We start from the raw sequence: 22,668 nt of genomic DNA on the forward strand, positions 1-22,668 counted from the left end.
CCTAAGGTGCCAACCGAAAATTACTTCATTGTCTTTTTAAGTAATGGACTCATTAATTCTAATGGGTATTGATTGAAGAAAAATACATTACGTCCTTATTAATGAGCCTGTCCTAGCACAAAGGAAACTCTTGCATGAAATAATGAATTTCTCAAAATAAACCTCTGCTAAGTACAAAACAGAATATTTTAGAAGTCAAGAGGCAGCAACAAAATGCACCTCCTGCCTCTATGGGCGATGAGAGCCCGTGTGCAGCCCCAGACCTCCAGGATCAGCCGGGACACGGTGAGGACAGCTTTGAGCAGCACCTCGAGTCACAGCAGCTGCCACAGGGGAGCGGGGCCTCACGCCAGAGAGCAAAGTCCCACCAACACCATGTCTGTGTTGGCCAGGAGTCACTGGAGGAGCTTTTGGTGCCCGTCTATCCGTAGGGGTTGCTCTCCTCCCTTAAAGAGTGGTGTAAAAACCCTTAGAAAAATATTTGTCGCCCATGCATGATCGCTCCAATATAAAAGCTGATCTAATCAGAGAGACAGATCCTTCCTGAACCAGCAGCTCAGGGCAGAAGGCATGAAAAGCCCATCCCCTGCCCTCTGAAAATACTGACACTGTACGTGTGTTTACCTGGGTTAACCAGAACTGAGGGCTGCACGGCGCTCCAATTTTGCTAAAATAATTGCATCCCAAAGAAGAGGGACACAGGGTCCAACCGACCACTCACACGTGCTACATTTGCTCAAGGCTGAAAATAGCCTTTATCTGTCATCTCTCAGCAGAGGCTTACCACACGTCAGCACCATTTCCCAGCCTTCACAACTGGTTAAATATTTTTGCTTCTATTTTGAAACAGAAGCTAAAAGGCTCAGGAAATGCGAGCGCAGCTTCTCTGTCAAGCTGCATTGCCCTCCATGTGTACATCCACACATTTTTTCATTAAAATAACGGTATTGCAAAAAGCAGTGCTGGAGAGACAACAGAAGAAAAGAGAAACTCCAGAGGTATAGGAACTCAATGGCATTTTCGGGAGAGGTATTAAGGATGGAAAGTCACTTAGGATGTACAAAACCACATTAATCGTGGAAAGTTAAAGCTCCCTCGGTACCACCTGAGCAAATTAACAAACGTGGCCGAGCTGCTATATATTCACGATAACCCACCTGGAGCAACAAACTGTTTAACGCTTGTGAACTTGGCTTTGTCGGGCACTGTGGAAAGAGAACAGCCTTTCGGTACCGTCCACTCCGCGGACCTGCCGGCTTTGTCCTTGTCTTCAGCTGTTTCGTACACCTCGATGTGAGGTGGCTTCTCCGTCAGGTTCTTGCTGTAGTGACTTAACCCATACTGTGCAATCTGGATGGGATAGAAATAGCCTTGAGGTCCCCACTGGGTGGATAATGGTACACCTACGAGAGAGGGAGAAAATGAATATTTTAGCAGCACATTCTGGAAAAACAGCGTTTGCAGCCCTGCACACTCCTCCTCCTCCATTCCCCATCACCGCTTTACTTCTGGCGGATGATATTTGTAGGCGTCACTATTATTTAGACTCAGGGAAAGTCCATCTCAAGGAACGAATTACTCCCATTTACACTGGGATCCGTGACCAGTCAAAACTGAGCAGAGGGGAACGGCAGAGAAGTCCTTATCATGGCCTTCCATGCATTCTCATTTAATTGTCTACTGAAGCATCATGCTTATTTTAAAATACATTTAAAATGCCCTAATAGATTTTTTCCCCCTACCCTGGGGACCACTGAATCTCCAGACGACGTTACGTATAACGCAATCCCTTTAACGCCGCATCAATCTTTTCCAATTAAGCGTATGTGCTACGACTAGATTTCGGTTAGAGCTACTTGATGCTCAAAGAGCAGCCTACCCAGCACCCACAAACTGCTCCAATTACCCTACGAGGGCAGTCGGAGACGATGCTTGAGCCAGGCCCTCCACGCAGCACCAGCAGAATACACCCCGATTCTGCCACCCAGAGCTGTCCCCACACAAAACCCACCGTGCGAGCTCGATGTCCCACACCACGCTCGGTTAAAACCTCCGCCTTCCGTGAGGACGGCCAGCAGAGATGCTCCTGCAGAAACCCTGCCGAGCTCCAGCCTCTCCTGCCTGCCCTTCACCAGCTCCCCGGAGGCCCAGCCTCAGATTTTCAGCGGAAAAAAAACAGCGCCACGAGCTGCCTGCTGCATCAGTGCTGCGTGTGGAACGAATACGAGCCACACGAAGAGACTTGTTTACATGCACACCTCCATAAGCGAGCAAACACACGATACTCCGGATAAAATGGATAAAAACAGGACTCTCCCAAAGTCTTGAGTTTTATTTGGAACAAATACCCAACCTCAGCATATCAATCCAAAGAGGGAATCCATCACCGCGACCCTCCTGCAGGAAACCAAGCATATTTAGCACTGTAAGCCTTTGCACGCACGTAAGAAAAAGGAAGATGGAAATAAACAAGTTGGCATTTGCACCATTTTCCCCTTCGGCAATGTCAAGCTCAGAAACTAATTTTGCCTGAAACCTGGTGCAATGAAAATATTGCTTATACTCAATGGAAAAAGATAGATTTTCATACGTATTTCTGTGCCTCGTGTTGCTAACAGATATTACTGATGGAAATGTGATGGTTGACTGCTGCCTGAAGAGAAAGCCATCACGGGAAATATTTAAATACCGCGTATTATCTCAACTCCTGAAAGCCAGCGCGCTCATTAACGTTAAGCATTTTCAGTTAAAGAGCGCATTCATCGAGACTGAAAGATGCAAAAAAAGAAATCTGCCGTAAGAGCTTTACTTGAAATTTATACAAGATGACAAGATTAAATTCTCCAGGTCATAGGACATAACAACACATTAACCTTGCAAAAAGAGAGAAGGTGAAAACATAACACGAGGCTTTTATCACGCAACAATATGAGAATTTCTGGGGCTGGAATGATGCAAGGCAAGAGCCTAAAACTACCTGAGAAAATGTTTTAATATTAAATCTCCTTCTCTGCAACACACGACTATTTCTCAAACCTATTTGCTGGATGCCAATAGCTCTCCTGCCTTTACAAAAGCCAGGCTCTGGCGCTACATTTCACGATGACAGCTCTTAAATCACATGCTACAAAAATGCAAGGTTTATAAATGACTAACCAAATTGTCCAGCGTTAGCCCCGCTTGTTTCTCGAGGCTTAAGTGTAAAGCAGCAAAGCACTGAGCCTCGCGGTCCCCAGCGTGCACATTTGGCAAGGCAAGAGGCTGCAGGATCCACCGCCTCGGAATTAGTTCCTACTGGATTTAGGTTTTTTTGCTGAAGCACAGTTGCAAGAGGCACTCCACACAACTTCCCCATTTCACACAAAAACTGGCGGTGCTTCAAGACCCACGTCCTACCCTCCAACAACAAAAGAAACACCCGTAGCTACTATTTATATTCCCAAGTTGTATTTAACCAGCAATTACCCCAGCAATAAGCAAGGCAAACCCCTCTCCTCAGCCTCTCGCAGCCCAAACCTGAGCAGGACAACACTCACACCGGGGGATTTGTAGCTACCACGGTGAGTTTGCACCTTCGGTAACAAAGATGGGCTGGGGAAGTCCCTGCTCAGAGCAGGCTTGTCCTGCTCTCACGGTGCGGTGCGTGTTGTCAGCACCTCCTTTCTCCTCCTTTGTATGACCGCTTTCAGAGTAATTCCTTCAAACCCTGCCTTTATTACAGGAGCATGGGAAAACAGCTGTGATGGTGTTCTCCCTCTCTGCTGACACCGAAACAGTAGTAACAAATGCTGAAAGACACTGCGGCGAGGCTCTTAAAAACAAGCGTAGGTAAGGTTCAGAGGTCGAACTAAGAAATCGTCCCTTTTAATACCCTAATTTAATCGTCACAGTGTATCACATCTACCAAAAAGTTTGTGAGCTTCCTTTCTCCAAAACAGATTTGAAATTCAAAAAATATTGAACGAGAAACATGCATTTGGGTGATGCCCAAGCTAAGAAAACAAAGAAACCTTAAAAAAGACTGGCGTGCCCTGTGCATTTGTTTGTGTGAACTCTTCACAGACAAACTAATTGCTCGACATGGCAGCTCTCTGCAGTGACCGTACCAGGGGAAGAGCTCACATCAACACAGCAGAGTAACACCAATCACTGAGACGCGTGAAAATTAATGTGTTTTAGTCCTTAAGCGAAACCTGGTCTTCAATTCACAAGGGGTCACAGTATCACATTCTATAATAGTTTTTTTTTAAGTCATTAATTTTTTTAATTTGAAACCCAACAAGCATTTCCTGCGATTAAATCTTTGCCAAGACACGGGAAGACCTTGCCTACTAATTACCGAGGTGCAGTTTAGCAAAAGCAGGAACTGGAGAGGTGCTTTAATTTGCTGCGGGGACTTAGGAGAGGAGGCTCTAAGCACTTTTCGGCCCACAGGCAGTTCTTCGAAACCTCCCGGCATTGCTCAGGGTAGAACAGCCTCTCCCAGCCCCCGGGCAGCAGCGCCCGTACCATGGTTACTCAGAGCTTGCACAGGGCCAGGCATTGACAGAGCTAATCCCACGCTGAGCAAAGCATCGTCGGCTTTTCTGGAGCAGCCCACAGCGGATGGATGGTCTGACCGGTATAATTTGAGCACCGCCCTGGCCACACAGGGAGAGTGGATATTGTTAAAGCACCGTGAGCACAAAGACAAAACCCGAATGTGGAGCAGCCGGGCGGTGTCCCAGCTGCCGCTGGTGCCGTTTGGCTCAGTGAGCATCAGCCGTGCCATCCGTGTCCGCAGGGAAGTGGGAGTCTCTGCAGAAACCAGGGCCAGGCCTGGGGTTTTTTTTTTGGTTTTGTTTGCTTGTCTGAAAAATGCTTTTGGCTCCCTGACAGACACTGCAAGCGTCAATGACCACGCCAACACCTGACGGCAGCGCTGCAAGAGAAGTGTCCTGGCCCTCAGGAGACGGCTGCAACCAGTAACACCAGCGAGGCAGGAAGGAAGCTGGTAAAATCTCAAAACTCAGTATGGCGTTGGGACTTCCAAAAGACTTCTCTGAGTAAACGGATTTTTATCTGGACCACCATGACAAAATTTAGAGCACTGTGCATCTCAAATAACAACAGTAAATTTAAGAAGCATTTCAATGATAAAAAAAATGCTGAACACAAACCTTCAACACCACTTATGCACTTCACTCTGTCTCGAACCTCTACGTTGTAGCCCTCGAAGGACATAAAGACCCCGTCCGGGTGGTAAGGTGCTCTTTGTGTGTATACTTTGGAGTAGCTATGAGAGAATTCAAACCTGTCATAACCATCGTACTGAGCAATTTTCCCATAAACCTCAAAGTATTTCTCTACCCAGCTGAACGGCAGGAAGACCTCGCTGCCTTCCCTCCTCCCTTTGATGGTGTGCTCGTCGTTGATCAGACAGTCAATCTCCTCATACTTCAGCCCCGGGGCTTTGTTGAAGCCTCCCACGACGGGGGGAGCCTTCTGCTGCTCCTGGGGCGAAGCCTCCTCGCTCTGCCGGGCCGCGTCGCGCGCGGGACCCTTGCTGGCGGCGGCCCCGCGGCGCTCGAGGCTGCCGGGGCTGCGGGGGAACGGGCCGGCCCGGTCCGAGGAGCATCTGTTCCACAGCAGCACCGTCACCAGCGTGAAGAGGGCGCAGATGATGATCAGAGTCTTGTAGTTGACCCGAGCTGCCAGGCAACGCATATTCACACCATACCTGAAAAATCAATGAAAAATGTCGTTAGGCAATGGTGCTGAGCAGGCCTGGCACCAGAGCTGTTCACAGAATCACTCAGGTTGGAAAAGAACTTCAACGTCATCATGGCCAACCATCAACCTGACCTGAATCCCACCACTAAAGTATGCCCCTCAGTGCCACGTCCACGTTTCTTCAATACCTCCATGAATGGGGACTCCACCACCTCCACGCTGTTCCCTCGGGTCCTGTCGCTGTCCCCAGAGAGCAGAGCTCAGCGCCTGCCCCTCCGCTCCCCGTGAGGGAGCTGCAGGCCGCCATGAGGCCTCCCCTCGGCCTGCTCAGAGCGGAGCAAACAACCACAAAATGGCTGGCGTTGGAGCCACCTCTGGGCACCTGGCCCAGCCGCGTGCCCAAGCAGGCCGCCCAGGACCACGTCCAGGCAGCACCAAGTACCCTCAGCCATTCCTTGTACACCTCACCCTCTAGATCTTTCACCATCTGTTGCCCTCCTTTGGACCTACTATTTCTCCATCCCCTGACACTGTGATCCAGCATTTGTTCCTGCTAAGTTTCATACAGCCAGCGATCGCCCCAAGATCTGATCCATCACCATCTCCCTGTAGGGCCTCTCTACCCTCAAGGGAATCAACGGTTCCTCCTAATTTAGCATCGAATAAAGCACCTGCAGAGCCTTGCTTCCGTGTAAGGTGCTGCCATGTGCACCCCATGACGGCATTTTGTGAGAAGGGGACCGGTAGGGGCACCTAAAAGAGAAGTTTTTTTATCCAGCTCTCCCCTTCATTCTTTCTCCAAACCACGACAAACGTACCGAGCAACGATTCACCCTGGGCTGTGACAACAGAGCAGCATGTCACGCTTTGTCAAACGCAAAGGGCACATCAGAAACAGCAGCCACGGCCGGCCGCGGCGCTGGGTACAGTGCTTGACGTTGACGAGAGGCTGAGAAATCCCCGGGGAATTGGCGAGCAGACCCTCGCCAGCACAGGAGGAAGACAGGCCCTCAGCAAAACGCCACCACCTCCGGCACAGCGAGAGAGGACTTCCAGCAGAACAGCCCTATGATCAAAACCTGAATCAAAGCCGGCCGCAATCGCTGACACGAAAAGGGATGTGTGTTTTCCCTCTTTATTATTTTTTAAAAGCGCAACAGCGAGCTATAAACAGTTTTGGAGATGAAACTCAGTGCTGGATCGATCCACACCTCAGATGCACTTCCAAAACAGCAATGCGCGTGGAGAGGAGCACGGTGCCGGCACCAGGCATCTGCGGCGCTCTCGGCTCCCGCAGCCCCTGGCGAGGCTGAGGACAGACGGAGGCAGCGCGAGGCTGTCCCAGGGACGGACAGACTTCCACAGACGTGCTGGGGACTCACCGTGCTTGCTCCCCGAGCAGGAGGCAGAAGCCACAAAAAGGCTCTCTGTGCTTTATTTTTCCCTGCGAGATGAATCTCCTGCTGCGTGCAGCGTGCCCCAACACCGCTGTCACACCCCAGCAAGGAGCAAGGCCGAGCAGCGCGAAGACAAAACCCAGAAGTTTGAGTGATTTTTGAGTGATTTTGCACAGCCCCACTGCCCCTGGGGAGAGGGACGAGGAGGAGCACCGAGGGCATGGCAGAAGCCGCGAGATGCCCTCTACCAGCCGTGCCCACCCGCCACTGAATGAGAAGACAAAAAAAAAGGATTAAAAAATATTCTGCCTCTCTGTGTTTTCTAACTGCATCAGCTGCTATGGAGAGCCAAGCCCTGAGCTTTTATCAGCTCCAAGGCCCATCTTAGGATGCTCACCACCAGGCGCATTTGGGCTTCCCACACCGGAGCCAGAACCGAAGAGGGGAACCAAAACCCACGGAGCTCCTGAAGCACAAGTGCCCCTGGTGCCGTCCTGTTAAATGAGGAACTCCGGAACCCACCCAAGTCCGGCCGACAGACACGCACACAAGTTCACCGCACACGAGGAAGAGGAGTTTCACCTCAAGCTGCCCCCCCACCTTTTTTTTTTATTTTTAAATGGAAACAATTCTCTCTCACCAGTTTTATGCTTCCACACCGTAAGCACCATCTGGTCATTTAAAACTGGACTTTAAAAGATAAGTGTCTTATTTTCTGAAAGCCCAGTTTACTGCAAGCTTTTAGAGGACATAAATTTATATCTAATTGTATTTTTATGGAAATGCTAGCATAAGAATAAATCCAATTTTCTGCATCAGCAGATAATTTTTAGTGATGATGCTTTCAGGATGACCCCAACAAATACGCTCTGCTCTTTTTACACACAGGGATAATTCACTTTTAAATAGAGAATAACATTTCTGACACACTTCACCCCTACCTATAAAACTCCAAATTAATTAAACCATCTGCATCACCGGGGGACAGCGAGAGGGAAGGGGGAACACCAGCACCACACTTTTTATGCTCCCATTACCCCGTGTTTTTAAAGCCGTGCCTGGGTACGCTGTTAGGATCAGCTCTGATTTTATTTGGGTTGTGCTTGGGAAGCAGAGGTGCAATTCCTCACCCTCGGAGAGCTGGTGGGACGGGGCACCCTTCCTACCCCTACTGACTGGGTGCTACGGCCCGGCCCCAGGGCCGGAGCCCAGCCTCATCCAGCACTCCATGGTGAGGCTGCTGAAATATTTAGCTTTTACCAACCAAAAACGAACTAAAGAGGACTCGGAAAGAAAAGTGGAGTATTTGAAGAGACCCATCGCGTTAAATCTCAGCAGTCACCGAAAAATCTAGAACTATCAGTGCAGGAGGGAGGCTTATTGCATGTTAAATGAGTAGATGGATTTTTTAATTCAACTGCAGAAGAAAGAATTCAGAATTTCCACAGCAGAAAGAAGTAATTTAAACCTGCAAAGGGACTGTGTTAAATTGCTTTATTCCCTTGCTACTCTCATGAAAAGGATTTCATCACATAATACTTAAAAGATTTAAGGAGTGTGAGATGGGAAAGTATTTTAAGGTATGAAATAACAAATCTGTGAGACCCAGGTTTGTTTTCTCCCCTTTTTGCTAGACAGTGTAAAGGCTGAGGCTGCGCACCCGAACACCCCTAGCCTGAACCTCGAGGCGTGGGTTGTTCGTCGCCTCGGTCCCTATTCCCCAGTAACCCTGGAACCACTGCTTTTGAAGTGCAAATGCTTCAGTGCAGAAGCCCGGCAAAAATTCCTCCAATTCCTCTGCTGAATTACGGCTCGGGGCTACAGGAGCTGGCGGCAGGACCCGGTGCGTTGCTGTAAGCGGCACAGCCTCAGGGCTCACGCTCCTCCTGCAAGAAGCGCCCAAGCAATCTACAAATTAATACCGCCTTAGTTTTCCACTGCTTCTGCACTTGCTCTACGAGCCATCATTAAACTAATTAAAATGCAGGGAAATAACATTTCTTACAGAGCGAACTGGTTTGCAGCCCCCAGAAGGGATGCATTTAGAGACATTTATTTTGCCAACTCCAGTGAGGTGTCAAGGCCTCAGAAACGTTGTTTTTAGCATAAAGAACAATGGAGCTACATAAAAATAAAGCCTTGCTACCGCTGCTTTCTTACTCCTACCTGGAAAAAGGACAAGCCTTGGTGCTCCATGCTGTGAGGTAGGAACCAGCAGTCCCTGCTGCGTATCTGCGAGTGACAGGTTCAGCTCCGGTACGCGTTTCTTAAATAAAAGCAACTTACTTGCTGCAATATTTATTAAGAAGCCTCTTTGTAAGACAGCTTTTTGAACTGCAGAACTGTGTTGAATATATTAAAAGCAGGAATTTCTCTGAAGCCCAAATCATTGTCAGATTTCCGTGTATTCAAGGGGAAACGTTAATAATATACACACATTTATTTATATATATATGTAGCCAATATATAAATGCATATAGAATTGTCAGACTTCCCGGGAAGCAGGGACACATCTGGGGACACCTCCTTGACAGCAGCTGGCCGTGTGTGCCCTCACTCCTTGATGGCTAACACTAATTTTTCCACTTACTCTTTTCTCTGAGCACTGACTCGGCCGTTTCCCTTTGATCACCGCCAGCACCAGCTGAGGAGCCTCCTTCTGCAGTTCAGCACTTCGCTCCCGGGTCCGGGAACCAGCTGGAGAACCCCCGCGACACTTAGCATTTCTTTGGTTTTCCAGGAACCATTAGAAGAAAACTATTTCAATAAACCCTTCCAGTTTTTTGGTTTTTTTTTAAGCTCAGTGGGAGTTACACAGGGGTGTTAATGCGAAAACACTGAGTTACAGCAGATGCCACAGCACATCCTCCCCCTAAGTTTTCCATTGCAGCACGTTCGGGGACTGATGCGATGCTTCCCAACGAGACGTGGCCACTGAACGCTCCCCACTTTCCTGTAGCACTGTTACTACACACACAACGCCTGCATCTATCAAAGATCTTCAGCCAAACCTAATTCTAAGTGAATGTCAGAGCCTCTTGTGATTTTAGCTGTTCACCGGCATTTCATTCCTTCCTCGAGGGTTTGTGGGTTTTTTTTTGGAAGTCGGTACTATCAACACCAAAATGTCCTTTGAACAAAAGGCAGGATCTTATAATGCAAACCTAACAACTAGTGTATTTACTGTCACAACCAGTAAGAGGACTCCCTCTGTTTGAAAATCCCAAGATGACAGCGCAGAATTTCCAGCCCGGGAACTCAGATGCCTTTCCTCCCCCGTCACCGCGCTCTCTACAAAGCACCCGGTAAACAGGACAAGCCTTTGAATCAGCGTGAGCATCCCTGGAAGAAGAAAGGAAAGCGAACAGAAGAACGAAATCTGGAGCCAGAAGAAGGAAGCTGGCACGAAAATGAGAAAGTGAGTTTCTGCAAGAACCCCCAGTTTCCTTCAAGGGATCATTTTGGCTAATCCCTCTTACGAGATCGGGACGGCGCTGGGCACCGCGGGCTGGAGACAACTGCTCCCCGCAGCCCCGCGGAGCAAAGCTGTGGCCCCCTGGAAAGTCAAACACCCCCCCGCTGCCAGGTAACTCGTGTTCCTTGAGGGACCAGCCCTTGCCAACGTCTTTAAGAGGTCCCTTCTCGTGTGTTGTGCTCCCACCCCACGCAGTGCCCTCTGCAGCTCACTTCGCAGCGAGCCGGGCTCAGCGGGACGCGCCGTCCGTGCCAATTCCCACATCGCGCTTTCGAAACACGAGATAAAATAATTGACTTATTATTTCCATCCGGAAGCCTGCCTTTCCACTGCCCTGACGCAAGAGCAAAATGCAAAATCCCTTTTCCTGCAGGAAGGCAGGGCCAGCTGCGGGCAGGCTGCGTGCCCAGGCAGGACGGTGCCACACGTGCCCCGCGGCCTCGCTGCCTTTATTTTCGCTCGGTGCCGCCCCGGTGAGCCTGGCACCCACCACCGCAGCTCCATCCGGGAGCAACCCCAGCACCACCAGCCCCGAAAACATGCGCCTTCCTAAGCGAGTGACCCAAAATAAAAGAAAAACACAACCCCAAAAGCACCCTTCCCGGAGCGAGGCCGGCAGCGAGCGAAAGCGCCCGCGTTTAACCTTGGGTGCGCTTAACCAACAACCGGCACGCAGCCGCCCGCTGAGACCCGGGAGGTCTCGGAGCAGCCGAACGCACCGGCTCTGTGTTTGCTCGGCGGGAAGACGGGCAGTATTTTTACTTAAGACCAGGGATTTCTGCCGAATAGCGATAAGCTACCTATTTACTTTGAAGCCTCTACGCCGGGCTAAGCCGTTTAGCGCAGGGAGAAAAAAACCCGAGCAGCGACTGCCAATCTGAGATACGTTTAACCCAATATTTAAAGAAGAGACACTGGAACTTCAATAATAGCCTGATCTAAAAGTTATACTCAGCTACACACAAACCTCAGGCAGAATTTTCCCCCCATTTCCCGTTCGTTACACGCAGCAAAATGCTGTTCGGTCCAGTCATTAGACTAGCCCAATGTTTTGTAACAGAGAGAGAAAAAAAAAAAAAGAACTCGGGGCTTGTTTTTAATAACTGCAGAAAATTAAATCTTTTGGATAATTTAATATCAAAACTCCTCATCCTTTGCCAAAGCTCACTTACGCCTTAAAATGAGACATTTACGGATTATTGAAACTTCCTGACAGCTCCACGCTTCCCAAATGTGTTTTGCCTGCGTCCTAAACCCGCCGGTGCTGGCTCCTCGATGCCCTGCCTAAAACCCCTGCCTGCTGCCCCACGCTGCTGGCAGGCTGGCGGCGTTTTGCACAACGCTACGCACCGGGGCCAACCGCTGGAAATATTCTGACAAGATGAGAATTTATCAGGGCCCGGCCAACTGGTCCGAGCAGCCAAGCCTTGTTTCTACCATTTTGTGTATGCGTGATTTGTACAGAGCCCATATCCGGCCGGTATTTTAATACCCGGTGTGCCGCCAGGGTGGCTTCTTTCTTCCTTAAGCGCTAGGAAATTGCAGCAGCGTGCAACCAAATGAACGTATCTGCCATAATTGAGCACAGATTACCAGCCTCTGCCGCGGCTCTTTAGCGCAGATTTACTGCCTAATCCTCGCTGCTTCCAACTCTCCATCTGTGGGCTGCCGGACAGAAAGGATCTAAAACACGGGGAGGAACCTTCATCCAGGAATTTATTTCAAGTTTCCCCTCATGCTATGTATAACGGTTAACTGCAGGAAAATCCCAAAGCAACAAGACTGTTTACGAGACTGTTTACGTTTCTTGTCCTACAGAGCAAGCATCGGTCTTCTTTCTTACTTCCAGAATATACTGCGTGCTTTGTAAAGTATTTATCAGGCTGCACTAATTAAAAAGAAAATCTACTACGGCTCAGAGCGTAATTGCAATCTCAGCTACACATAAAATAAATAAATAAGTGTCAACGACGCTGGGCAGGCAGCCACTTGGCTCGCGGTGCAAGCGATGAGCTTATCGGGGTTTCTGTGCGTACCCGCTCGGTCTGTGTGCCCCAGCCCAGGCGGCCGGCCCCAATGCTCAGGAAGCTCTCGCTCACCCAGGAAGGACTACCAAGGTGCCTTTCTTTTTAATTTCAGTAAATTTAGTACAGGGTACCGCTACAGAACTTTGATGAAGTCGCTTCTGCATGCCATACTTCCCTGCCTTATCAGGACGGCCAGTTCACAGGACTGCTGCTGTAATTACGAGCCCATTCGTTGTACAGCCCAATAAATCTACTCACTTTGCAGATAGATTAAGCTATTAAACCCCTCACTACCGGCACAAACAATAACTCTGAAATCTAGCTGCTGCTCACAGAGGCATTACGATGCCTCCTTCCAAGCTATCAAGTATCACAGTGTTACTACACAGATTAACGAAGCGAAAGACAAAACCGTTCCATCGGTCTCCTTATATTTAGGCTCTGGAAGCCACGCGTAAATGCCCTAACGAGTCTCGAGGCAGCAGCACCAAGGGACGCGGCTCTCGGAGGAGCTGCTGGTGCCGTGGCAGGGAGCTGGGCTCCCTCCTTGCCAGAAGCGAGCAGCCGGGGCAGCTGCACCCCAGCCCTTTCCGTGGCTGTGCCTGTTGCAGACGGGACCCGCTTGTCCTGGATGCTGCCGCTACCAAACCCAGCTCAAACCGCTTTCCAAAAAGCCTCAGCACGTGTCCGCTCCAGTAGCTGTGCCCTCCTGGAAGCCGCTCACAGCACCGAGGAGACGCCAGCTGGAGGGAAGCGGCTCTCAGCACACTTATTTTGGGGCCAGTGACCGGGGAGTTCCCACCAACAGCCGCAGGTGACTTTTAAGCAGCACCCGAGCTGTCGTCTCTGCAGAGAGCCTGGGACCTGCGACTGCCAGCTGTGCTGAATTCACAGGAGCTGGTGCAGGTACGTGTGCCGACCGCACCGCAGGCACAGGGGTTGCAGCTGCTCCTTTTTGTCTTCCCCAGCACATCCCTGGCTTCTCACTTCCACGTAAAACGTGTCATTCCCACCATTTGCCTTCATGACATAAAAGCCCGACCCCAAAACAAGGAGGTGAAGCCCCTTGCTCGCACCTTTCCCCTTGCAGCGCTGCCTGGTGAGATGCGACGAGCGGGATGCCCGCGAAGTTAACCCTGTTAACCGCTGGGTTAACATCCCAGCTAACGTCCCCATAAATCCACTGCGGGCAGCGGCGCTGATTTGTGCGCGGGGACAGCACCTGCTCCATCCCACAGCCCTACGGCAGAGAAAAGCAGACTCCACAAATCCCTCCTCACACTTTGCTCTGCAGCCCCTTGCCGAGCAGCAGCACCCAGCTCGCACCCCACGCCTGCAGACTGCTTCAACCCACAGCTGCAAGCAGCCCAAGAGTGGCAAGGAGGGTTCACGAGGGTGTAATTCCACCGGTTATTTACATCAACAAGCCACGTGTTTTTACCTGAGCACCAAGTCTGGCTTGATTAGCACAGTTTTTGTCCCCAAGCCCAGCCTCCGTGGTAACTCTGCCGCCGGCTTCTCCAACGCAGCCATCACTCCCGTCCCGCCGTCTCAATACCGGTCACATTTAATCACCGGCGCTGGCAACTACCCCATCACCATGTCAGCTCCTATTTGTCACTGCCTTTGTAAGGAAGAGACACGTTGCATCCTGAAGACGGAGAGCGGCAAAATTTTAAATGCCCCTAAAACCCCGTCCCCGCCCGGCTCCCGCAGCACTTCTCACGGCTGTGTGTCATGGAAGTGCTGGTGGCTGCTGTCACGGAGCAGCAGCGCGGCGTTCGCTGCAACCGTTTGCCTTTCCCAAACTAAAAGCATCTGAGCACAAAAGCGATTTTCGTCCACAAGTTATTTTAAGCGCTGTTTGGAAGTGGCGTGGCACAGAACGTTTAACAGCTGCGATCCTCGCAGCGCATCACATCCCCAGCACCCGTGTGCAAGCTCTCTGTTAGGCAGAATTATTATGAGAAAGTGTTGATGTATAAAGAGTTTTTTAGTGTTTTTAGCCACGCTGTCTCTAACACCCGGGCATCGCCACCGCCCCACGGCCACCCGGTGCAATGGGAAGCTCGTGGCCGGGATCCCAGCTCTCTGCTGGAGGACACAACCCCCGTAACCTCATTTCCCGACAGCGAGGATGTGAGGCCAAATTCCTTTAATGCAAGGACCGATCCAGTACACCAGCAGTAATTTAAATTTTGATCGTGCCGCTGGAGAGAGGATAAACCACTAAGTCAGGGTCTATTTAGCTCTAAGAAGTCGGAACACAGCTACTTCAGAAATCCTTCCCGCAGCTCAACACTCTGCGTGTACATCTCAGAGGCTGGTAAGACAAAAAAGCCCAGGTTCCTGCCCCTGCTCCCCTTCTGACGGCATGATAGCAAAGCATATGCACCTGGAGAAGGCACGGAGGGAGGCCAGAACGGGAATTTATTACAAAAATAAGGATCTTCCAATATCAGCAGGGTCAAGACTAACATTTTTATAGTCATTTTTATTATCTGCAGCAAGAGCTAATCTGAAACACAATGTTTAAACCAACTTCACCTAAGGTCTGCCACTGAAGAGTGACTTAATGTGGATTATGAACAGGCAGAAAACTTACCACTACTAAACTTGAAATCACCGGTCTTTGAGAGGAAGAAACCTTGCTTTTCAAGCCACAAATACAGGATTTCCAACATAATTCTAGGCCAGATTCAGGAACTGTACTAAAAAATTGTGTTTAAGGTGTGCAGCCCACAACAATGTAGGAGAAAGCTCCTGGCCACATATCACCAGGTTATACTTCTTAGCATGTCGAGGGCTTAGAGCAATGCTCGGAAATATAGCGATGCTTAAAAAACAGCAAACCCCCTTTGCTTAGCGATGCAGCTTTACCAAAACACGAAAGCCACGTCTCCCTTGGGTCTGGCATCGCCTGCTTCAGGACAAGCTCTGCGCGTCACGCGTGGCTGCCCTGATGTGGCTGGGGAAGCCATCCGGATCTCTCGCTTGTTTACCTGTCTCTACTGAAAACACTCACTGAGCGAACTAAAACACGAGCCTGAAGCTTTGTTTTCCTCATTTTTGAGGAGTGAGGGCAACATCAGAAACGTCGCCCCCTGACAGACCCAAAGAGCCGCCAGGCTGCTGCTGGAGAGCATCGCCGCTGCTGCTTCCATCAGCAGATGTGTTTCCCCTGTAAATTAATGGAAAAACACGTAACTTCGGACCAAAATGAGATTTTTCACTACCACTTCACATTTTCCTGGCTTATCAGAGACGTTTGGAGCTGTCTCACGCAGTTCCATACGCGTTAGCAGCCACGACATGCTGCTTGGTTCCTCCACCCCGTTGCACGACGCAGCCCCCGGCGCGGAGCCCAGCCAGGCTCCCTCCTCCTGCGCCTTCCTAGGAACTGAGAAATCACGGCCCTAAGCTCCGAGCAGCCAGAGCAGCACAGATTTCCTCCTCTGCAGAAAACTGTGCTCCTGCGTTCTGCTCTGACAGACCTTTCAACGCAAACAGACGAGGAAAGCCTGCCGCTCCTGTGCCAAGCTCCCTCCTTCTTGCCGCTAGGAAGCCCCAAGTTGCTTTGTGCTTTCCACTTGTTCCTACCAGGATCCCCTTATAGCTTCGGCTAGAAAATCCCAATGATTCAATACACGATCGTTTTCTCCCAGCCATTCCAAGCCCGACAGGCAGCGCGGGTTTCAGCAGGAACCACGGCCCCACGTTTTCCTTCCCGACAGCGCTCCACCGACAACAGGAGAGCCACAGAGCAGCGATGCCGGCGCTCCTGCTGCCAATTCATGACAATGCCTACAAGAATCCCATACAAAGAGCGCTCCAAAGTACAGCTCAGACATCTGGCATGTATTTGGCAAGCCTGCTTGCATGCAGCCTTCAAGTAAAAATAGAAGAGCCTTTCTAGTTCGAACACTGCCACCATTTAAAAAGGAGCGAGTGCGATGCTTTGGAGGATGCACAGCTGACCCTAAAAATCACACGAGATTCATATTAAGCGGATGAACCTTCAAGGCTTCGTCTAACGCCCTCAGCAGAGCACAATTTTGCTTGGTAATCACCCAGCAAGCCTCGTGCAGCTTCTGTAGGGGATCTCACCTCCCAGTGAGCACAGCCACGCAGGGTCTGCAAAGCACAGCATGACCAGCACCAGTTTCAGGGATCAAATGTGCTGGCAGCCCCCTTGTGCCACCCCAAAGTGCTCTCCTGGAGGCTTCAACACCTATCAAGCCCAAAACCCTGCTGCTTCGCTGATGTTTGTGGCTCGTTATCAGCATAAACCACTCTGTTACATTCCTATGTATTGTGCAGGTAGGTTCCCTCTTCCCTCTTTCACTATGCAAAAAGCAGAGGTTAAGGAAGCAACGTAGCTAATAGCAGATAAATAAAATTTGCTTTAAGTCAGAGAAACCGTCTAAAAGTGCCTCACTTTTATTGCTCAGCAAACCTCGATGCTGTGTGCAGATAGTTCTTCGGGAAGGAGTCGCTCACTGGTGGCAGTTACCCGATTGCTGAATTAAAGGTTTCAGCAAAATTGTGCTGCTTCCCCAAGTATTTCCAGAGCAAACAACCTGCACAACAACAAGCAATGCCACTGAGAAACTTCATTGAAGGGATTTTCCCAGGAAGCCTCAGAAGCTGGGATTACAATCACTTACTGCTACTTTCCTGGTTTTCACACAGAAACAAGGCGGACACAACCCAGCACGAGCAGGCACAAGCACCCGACAGGAGCCGAAGCAACACAGCACAAGCACGTCCCTGTTCCCAAAATCCCACTTTCAAAAGACAAAAGCACACGTACCATGCGCTGGGGACCCCAGGCAGCGCCTTCAGGAGGAGGTTCTGGGCTTCTTTCAGCCCACCCCTTCCACCCAGCGCTGCTCCCAGTAACAACCTGTCCCGGCAGAGTTTGTGTTTAGACTCTGGCATTAACCCTGGCAAATGTGTTTGGAAACCTTCCGTTTCTACATTTTTTCATATTTGGCAAGCCAGAGATTAGGAGAAGGCAGCGGGGCTGGATACTAGGGAGACCAAGATAACGCACAAATCCTGTTTTTATTGAAGCTCACAACAAAGGCAGAGCTAGCTTTTACAGTAACTTGAATTCTGGTTTTTAGAATAGAGCCCACAACTGCATACAGGCAGGTAATAAGGCATACGACGGAGATAGCCTTTTACTTATTTATTTTTAATCCTTTCTACTCCAGCTCCTTAGAAGAGCTGATGAAAAAGCAGGGCAGAATAAAATCAGAAACGATATAAAAGCACGCCGAAAGCTACCTGATAGCAAACTGCATCAGCTGCGAATTATTCTGTAAAGCCACGACAGTGAACTGCTTATTTCTGTTTTTAATACAGAAGGTGATTACTGTTAAACATCCAACACACATTTCTGAGATTCCTCCAGTTTGTGCTTCCAGCAGGACGGGGATGCATACCTACAATTATTAGTACAGACTTCCACGCGCAACCCGGAACGTAACGCGGGCTTGGCACGATTTATAGCTTTCAAATTCCACGTGGGTTGCTAGAATTTTAAGTCTACCCATCAAGAAGGCTTTCCTCCATGAGAGAGAAAACTGTAAAACCTCGGGGTTTGTGTTTGGGGATCGCAGGCCCGGCCTGGGGCGCGGGTGCCCGGCTGCTCCCAGCTCGGGCCGGAAGGCCTCGCCTTGCTTTAAAGGGCTTTTGCCAACTGGAGCAATCAACCGGCTCCATTTTCGTACAGACAGCAGGAAATATCAACGTTAGAATTCTTCTGCGGTTTCAAATTCCTCATTTTTGTGACCTTTGTACACCCATCCCTGCTGGAAAAATAAATACGCATTTTATAGGCGTTCTACCCTGACATTCTCAGGGCCGGGATGCGTCAGGTCTTCCCATACACCCCGAGACATTTCATCCACGATCTGAACGCCTGTAACGGGACACAAAGGAGCCCAAAGGAGCCTGCGAGGCCGCGGCCGATCCGCGGGGACCAGGGGACCCAGCACGGAGCGGGCCCAGCACCGAGCGGGCCCCTCGGCTCTCCTCAAGGCCTTCACTAACCGGGGCGGGCCTCGCCGCCACGCAGCACATCTGCAAAGCGCCCCAAGGACAGAGGAAAACGGGATGATTAAGAAACCAGGAGGGACGTTTAGAAAAGGAAAAAAGTCAACAAATGCAAATTATTCCGGACCAAAAAGAAAATACACAATTACAGAAGTTGTCCTGTTAAACAGGATGGCTTTGTTGTTGTTTTTTGTTTATTTTTGAGCTTTGAAAGTACCTGGGGGTCACACAGCATTGCAAACTAAACTTCAGCAGGCCGATTTTTGACAAAAAGGGCAAGGGGCCGCGGGCCACGGAGCAGCCCCAGCACCAGGACCGCAGCAGCAGGATGCGGGCGGCAGCAGGGTGAGGGAAGGCAGGGCTGTGCTGGGAGCTTCCCCAGGAAACAAGGACACTCAGCCACCAAATACTCGCTGGGAATGGAAATTAGGGGGGCAGGAGAAGGGGCGAGAGTCCTTTCATGGGGCAAGTTCGAATACCAGGGCACAAGTAAGGGGGCAGAAGCAGGGCCGAGTTGTCTGCAAGAGCCCCTTCACGGCCAAGTCTCCTCTATCCGACGTCTCTGCAAGCGCTCTCTGCTTCACTGTGTGAATATCAAAACCAGTTGTTACAGTTGGACAGATATTTTTTTTTTGATGGAACGTTTGTCTCATTTCCTGGAGCAGTTGATTTAATTTCATCCCCGTCTAATGGGACTTCAGCAAGTGTAAGTGGTTTGTCCTTAGGAGAGGCAGCATAACAGCGTGCCCATGCCTCCCCTGCAAAAACTCCCTTTTCCCAGTGTCATTCCCTAGTAAAGTGGTAATAATTGGACTGAAGTAGGAAAAAAAAATTAATATTTCACTGTGCTCTACAACATTTAGAAACGTTTAGCTAATGGAGGATAGATGTTACACTAATGGCTCTATTCAGTTTGTCTAACAGCTTCAAGTAGGAGCTTGTAAAGTTGCTTTTTGTACTTTGGCAAAAAAAAAAAAAGTAAAAGTAAAATCCAGCAAGCAGCTGGAGCGTGCCCTAAAGCACTCCACAGATGGGATGCTCCCACCCAGAAGGAAATCGGCTCAAGGTGCCAACAGGGAAGAGTCACAAGCAGAAAGGTAAAAGGGCAGCCTGAGGAGTCCGTTCCCGAGTGCCATCGTGTTCTTGGAGCAACTCTCTGCACCTCACCAACAAGTTTTCAGCCTGCAGCCCCCTCGAGACCGTGAGGCTTCACCACAAGGAGCATCGGTCTTTAAAACATCGCTGCTGCATGTCACATCCATTAAACTGAGTGCACCCACGGAGGAGCGATTTCCTCCGAAGGAGGTTTTCCTTTCCTAGCTCAATCCTGAAAACTGTGCAAGTCTTAGCTTCCCCAAAAATATAAGAGAAAATTGACTTCATCTGGATTCCCTGGAACACCAAAGATATCCACCAAAGGACCCCCATGAGGGGTCCTCCACATGCTGAAGGACTTCTCGCAGGCTGGTAAAATCACTCCAAACCACCACCACTCACACCAGAGGACACGGCTTGCACAATTCTCACGTGGAAGGAAAAGGCTTTTGACGAAGCGAACTGGAAGAGCAGCTCCCGGCCTGCACGCACAGCCCCGGCCTGCCCTTCGGGATCGGCAGCTTCCCCGCGGTCCCTCCCTTACCCCACCGCTCTCCGCACCGAGTGCTGGACCAGTCGAGTCATCCCAATAAAAACAGCTCTTAAACCCCAGAAATTATGAACTTACACGGATATCCTGGCTGTACACAGCAGCTCTGCTTACAAGACTTGTTATCCATCAGCCTCTGTGACCAAGGTTCCTCCCCGCTTCCGCCTCAGTAATTAGGGGGGTGAAGACATCCCGACTGCAATTTCTTATATTCAAGAGAGGAGAGGGTTTACAAAGAGACAATGCTCGGCTCCAAATTTGTGTTTATGGCCAATGTTAATCCAGAGGGAGCCTCCAAAGACCTTTGGCTCCACTTCTCAAAATAGATTTTAGCTGCTCTTCCTGTTGTGACACACCAAATTAAAATCTTGTAACAAGACACTCAGTATTTAAGAAGTTGCACTCAAATTTCTTCGAACTCTAGTTAGCAAGCACCCTGCAGAACAGAGAGCTGCAACCCAAACTTACTGCTCTTGACAACATCATCTTCCCGATTTTCTGCTTGGGATCGGTCCCATGAAAAAAACCTGGAGTTGACCCTCGTGTCTGGCTGCATTATTAAGCAAAAGATGCTGTCAGAGACTTCATGTGTCTCAAGGGGAATTATTGGCAGGGGAATAACCTTGATCCTAACAAGCACAGACTGATTTCTGTCTGAGGCTACACGATGGTTTCCATTTCCTCTCCAGGCTCATCGTTTGATGGGATTAACTTGAGCTGCAGGCCCTCCGGTGATGCTCCCAGCTGGATTTTCACACAGAGGAGTGGGACTGGGCTGCCAGAGCCACGGTGTTGTTCCGTACCTGCAGCACTGACCGTGGTTTTGAACTGTTTTAGCACACGAGCAGCTGCTGTCAACAAATTCTCTTAACTCTCCTCCTGAAACACTTGAGTGTCCCAGACTAGCTGAGCCCACGACCTGGCTGTCAGACAGGCTTGCACATAATGCTTCTGGGTTACGTTTGTGCTCATCCAAACCCTTGCAGCCACCCCGCTATTATCACCTGGCACGCAAGTCACTGCAGGACTTGGAACCTGGCATCGATCTCCTCTGCTTTTTAAAATCCATTATTTTTAAAAGGTGGAGCAGAGGAGAAAACGACCGGCTCCGCCAGCCAAGAACACCGCTTCCCTGGGAGCGGCTCGGCACCGAGCGACGCACTCTCCTTTCTCCCAGGCAAGCAGGCAGCTAAGTTTCAGAGCTATGTTACAGAACAAACCCTCAAGGAAATTAGCATGTTTTGGTTTTTTTTTTTTTTTTTTTAAATCTTTGACTCTCCAGCTCCATTTACTGTAGACTCCGTGTTGGCCTGCAAGCTGTTGTTCGAGCGAATCCAAACTCGGTGGGATCCCGGCGAGACGCGGCGATGGGAGCAGACCACCGCGCACAACTTCAGCCTTGCAGGGGCTGTTCCTGACTTCTCACTGCACCTCCTCCACACCCCACTTTTCTTTTTTTCCTTCTACTCTCTTCTCGTGTCTCATTTTACACAAATTAACCTATGGGAGCTTTGCTACAGATGCCAGGAGCAATGCAGTTTCACTGCTGGATTGCACACGCTTACCACAAGCCTGTAGCGCAGTCACATTTTATGTTATTCCATTCAAGAAAAAATAATTATTTACACGACACAAGCCAGATAAAGGCATTTCTCATATTCAGCCGTTCTCCTCCAAAAAGGCCCCAATTGCACCTGTCTCCCCAGTGCCTCAGGTGAAAGGTAAGACCTGCAGTAGACGCGTGCTCTTTGATCGTGACTCAGACCGAGCCTCGTGGACCATGCACCAGCTACGTGTCAATAAATGATGTATGAATGCGTATTTGTATAAACACACAGTGCGTTTGGACAATGAGTCAGAACTGGTAGAAAAGTATTCTCTCTTCCAAAACAGGTTAAGTCATCACCACCCCGTGCATTTATTCCTGTTGCTAGAAGAAATTGTTTTGTGGTTTACCTGTTTTGGTTTTTTTCCAAAGTAACTTCAGCTCTGCAGACGTAGGAGTCGATTTTTTCTATTTTAAATAAACTGCTGTGAAACACAACAAGAGCAATTCTTCCTCTCCCCCGCAAAGGTAGGCAGCACTGCTACCGCAAGTTTAACAGCAAGGAAGATTTCAGAGAAAGAAGGAATAAACAGGAAGGATGCAATCAGGTTTGCTATTTTGAGGAGAAGCAAAGCAGGCTTAAAGAAGCTTTAAGAAAAAGCTTAAAAACTAAGAAAGTCCAATTTAATTCAGAATTCCCTCATTACAAAGCATCTCCCAAAGCGATCAGCATATGCAAAAATTTACATGCAAGAAACCACAAACCCAGAATGCTTTCTCATCATCCGAAAATGAACCCAGGC

The 22,668-nt window shown here is 49.6% G+C and overlaps 1 protein-coding gene across 8 annotated transcripts in view; it reads right to left on the bottom strand.

The window, feature by feature from the left end:
• The window catches only part of GLCE (glucuronic acid epimerase), a 47,467-nt gene that overhangs the window by 5,763 nt on the left and 19,036 nt on the right, over nucleotides 1-22,668 (bottom strand). For 6 of the 8 annotated variants that reach the window (XR_007157615.2, XM_067003600.1, XM_013193246.3 and 3 more), the window contains 2 exons: nucleotides 5,160-5,719; nucleotides 1,158-1,403 (listed from right to left, as the gene is read on the bottom strand). Coding sequence is in view for 7 of the 8 variants with exons in the window: in XM_048046231.2 (XP_047902188.1) it covers nucleotides 1,158-1,403; nucleotides 5,160-5,719 (806 nt within the window). In the remaining variant the exon portion in view is untranslated. Of the gene's footprint in view, nucleotides 1-1,157; nucleotides 1,404-5,159; nucleotides 5,720-20,397; nucleotides 20,634-22,668 lie in introns of those variants that run through there. The other 2 variants (XM_013193250.3, XM_048046234.2) reach the window with 2 other exon arrangements.

This window comes from Anser cygnoides, chromosome 11 (assembly GCF_040182565.1).
Source record: "Anser cygnoides isolate HZ-2024a breed goose chromosome 11, Taihu_goose_T2T_genome, whole genome shotgun sequence".
NCBI lineage: Eukaryota > Metazoa > Chordata > Aves > Anseriformes > Anatidae > Anser > Anser cygnoides.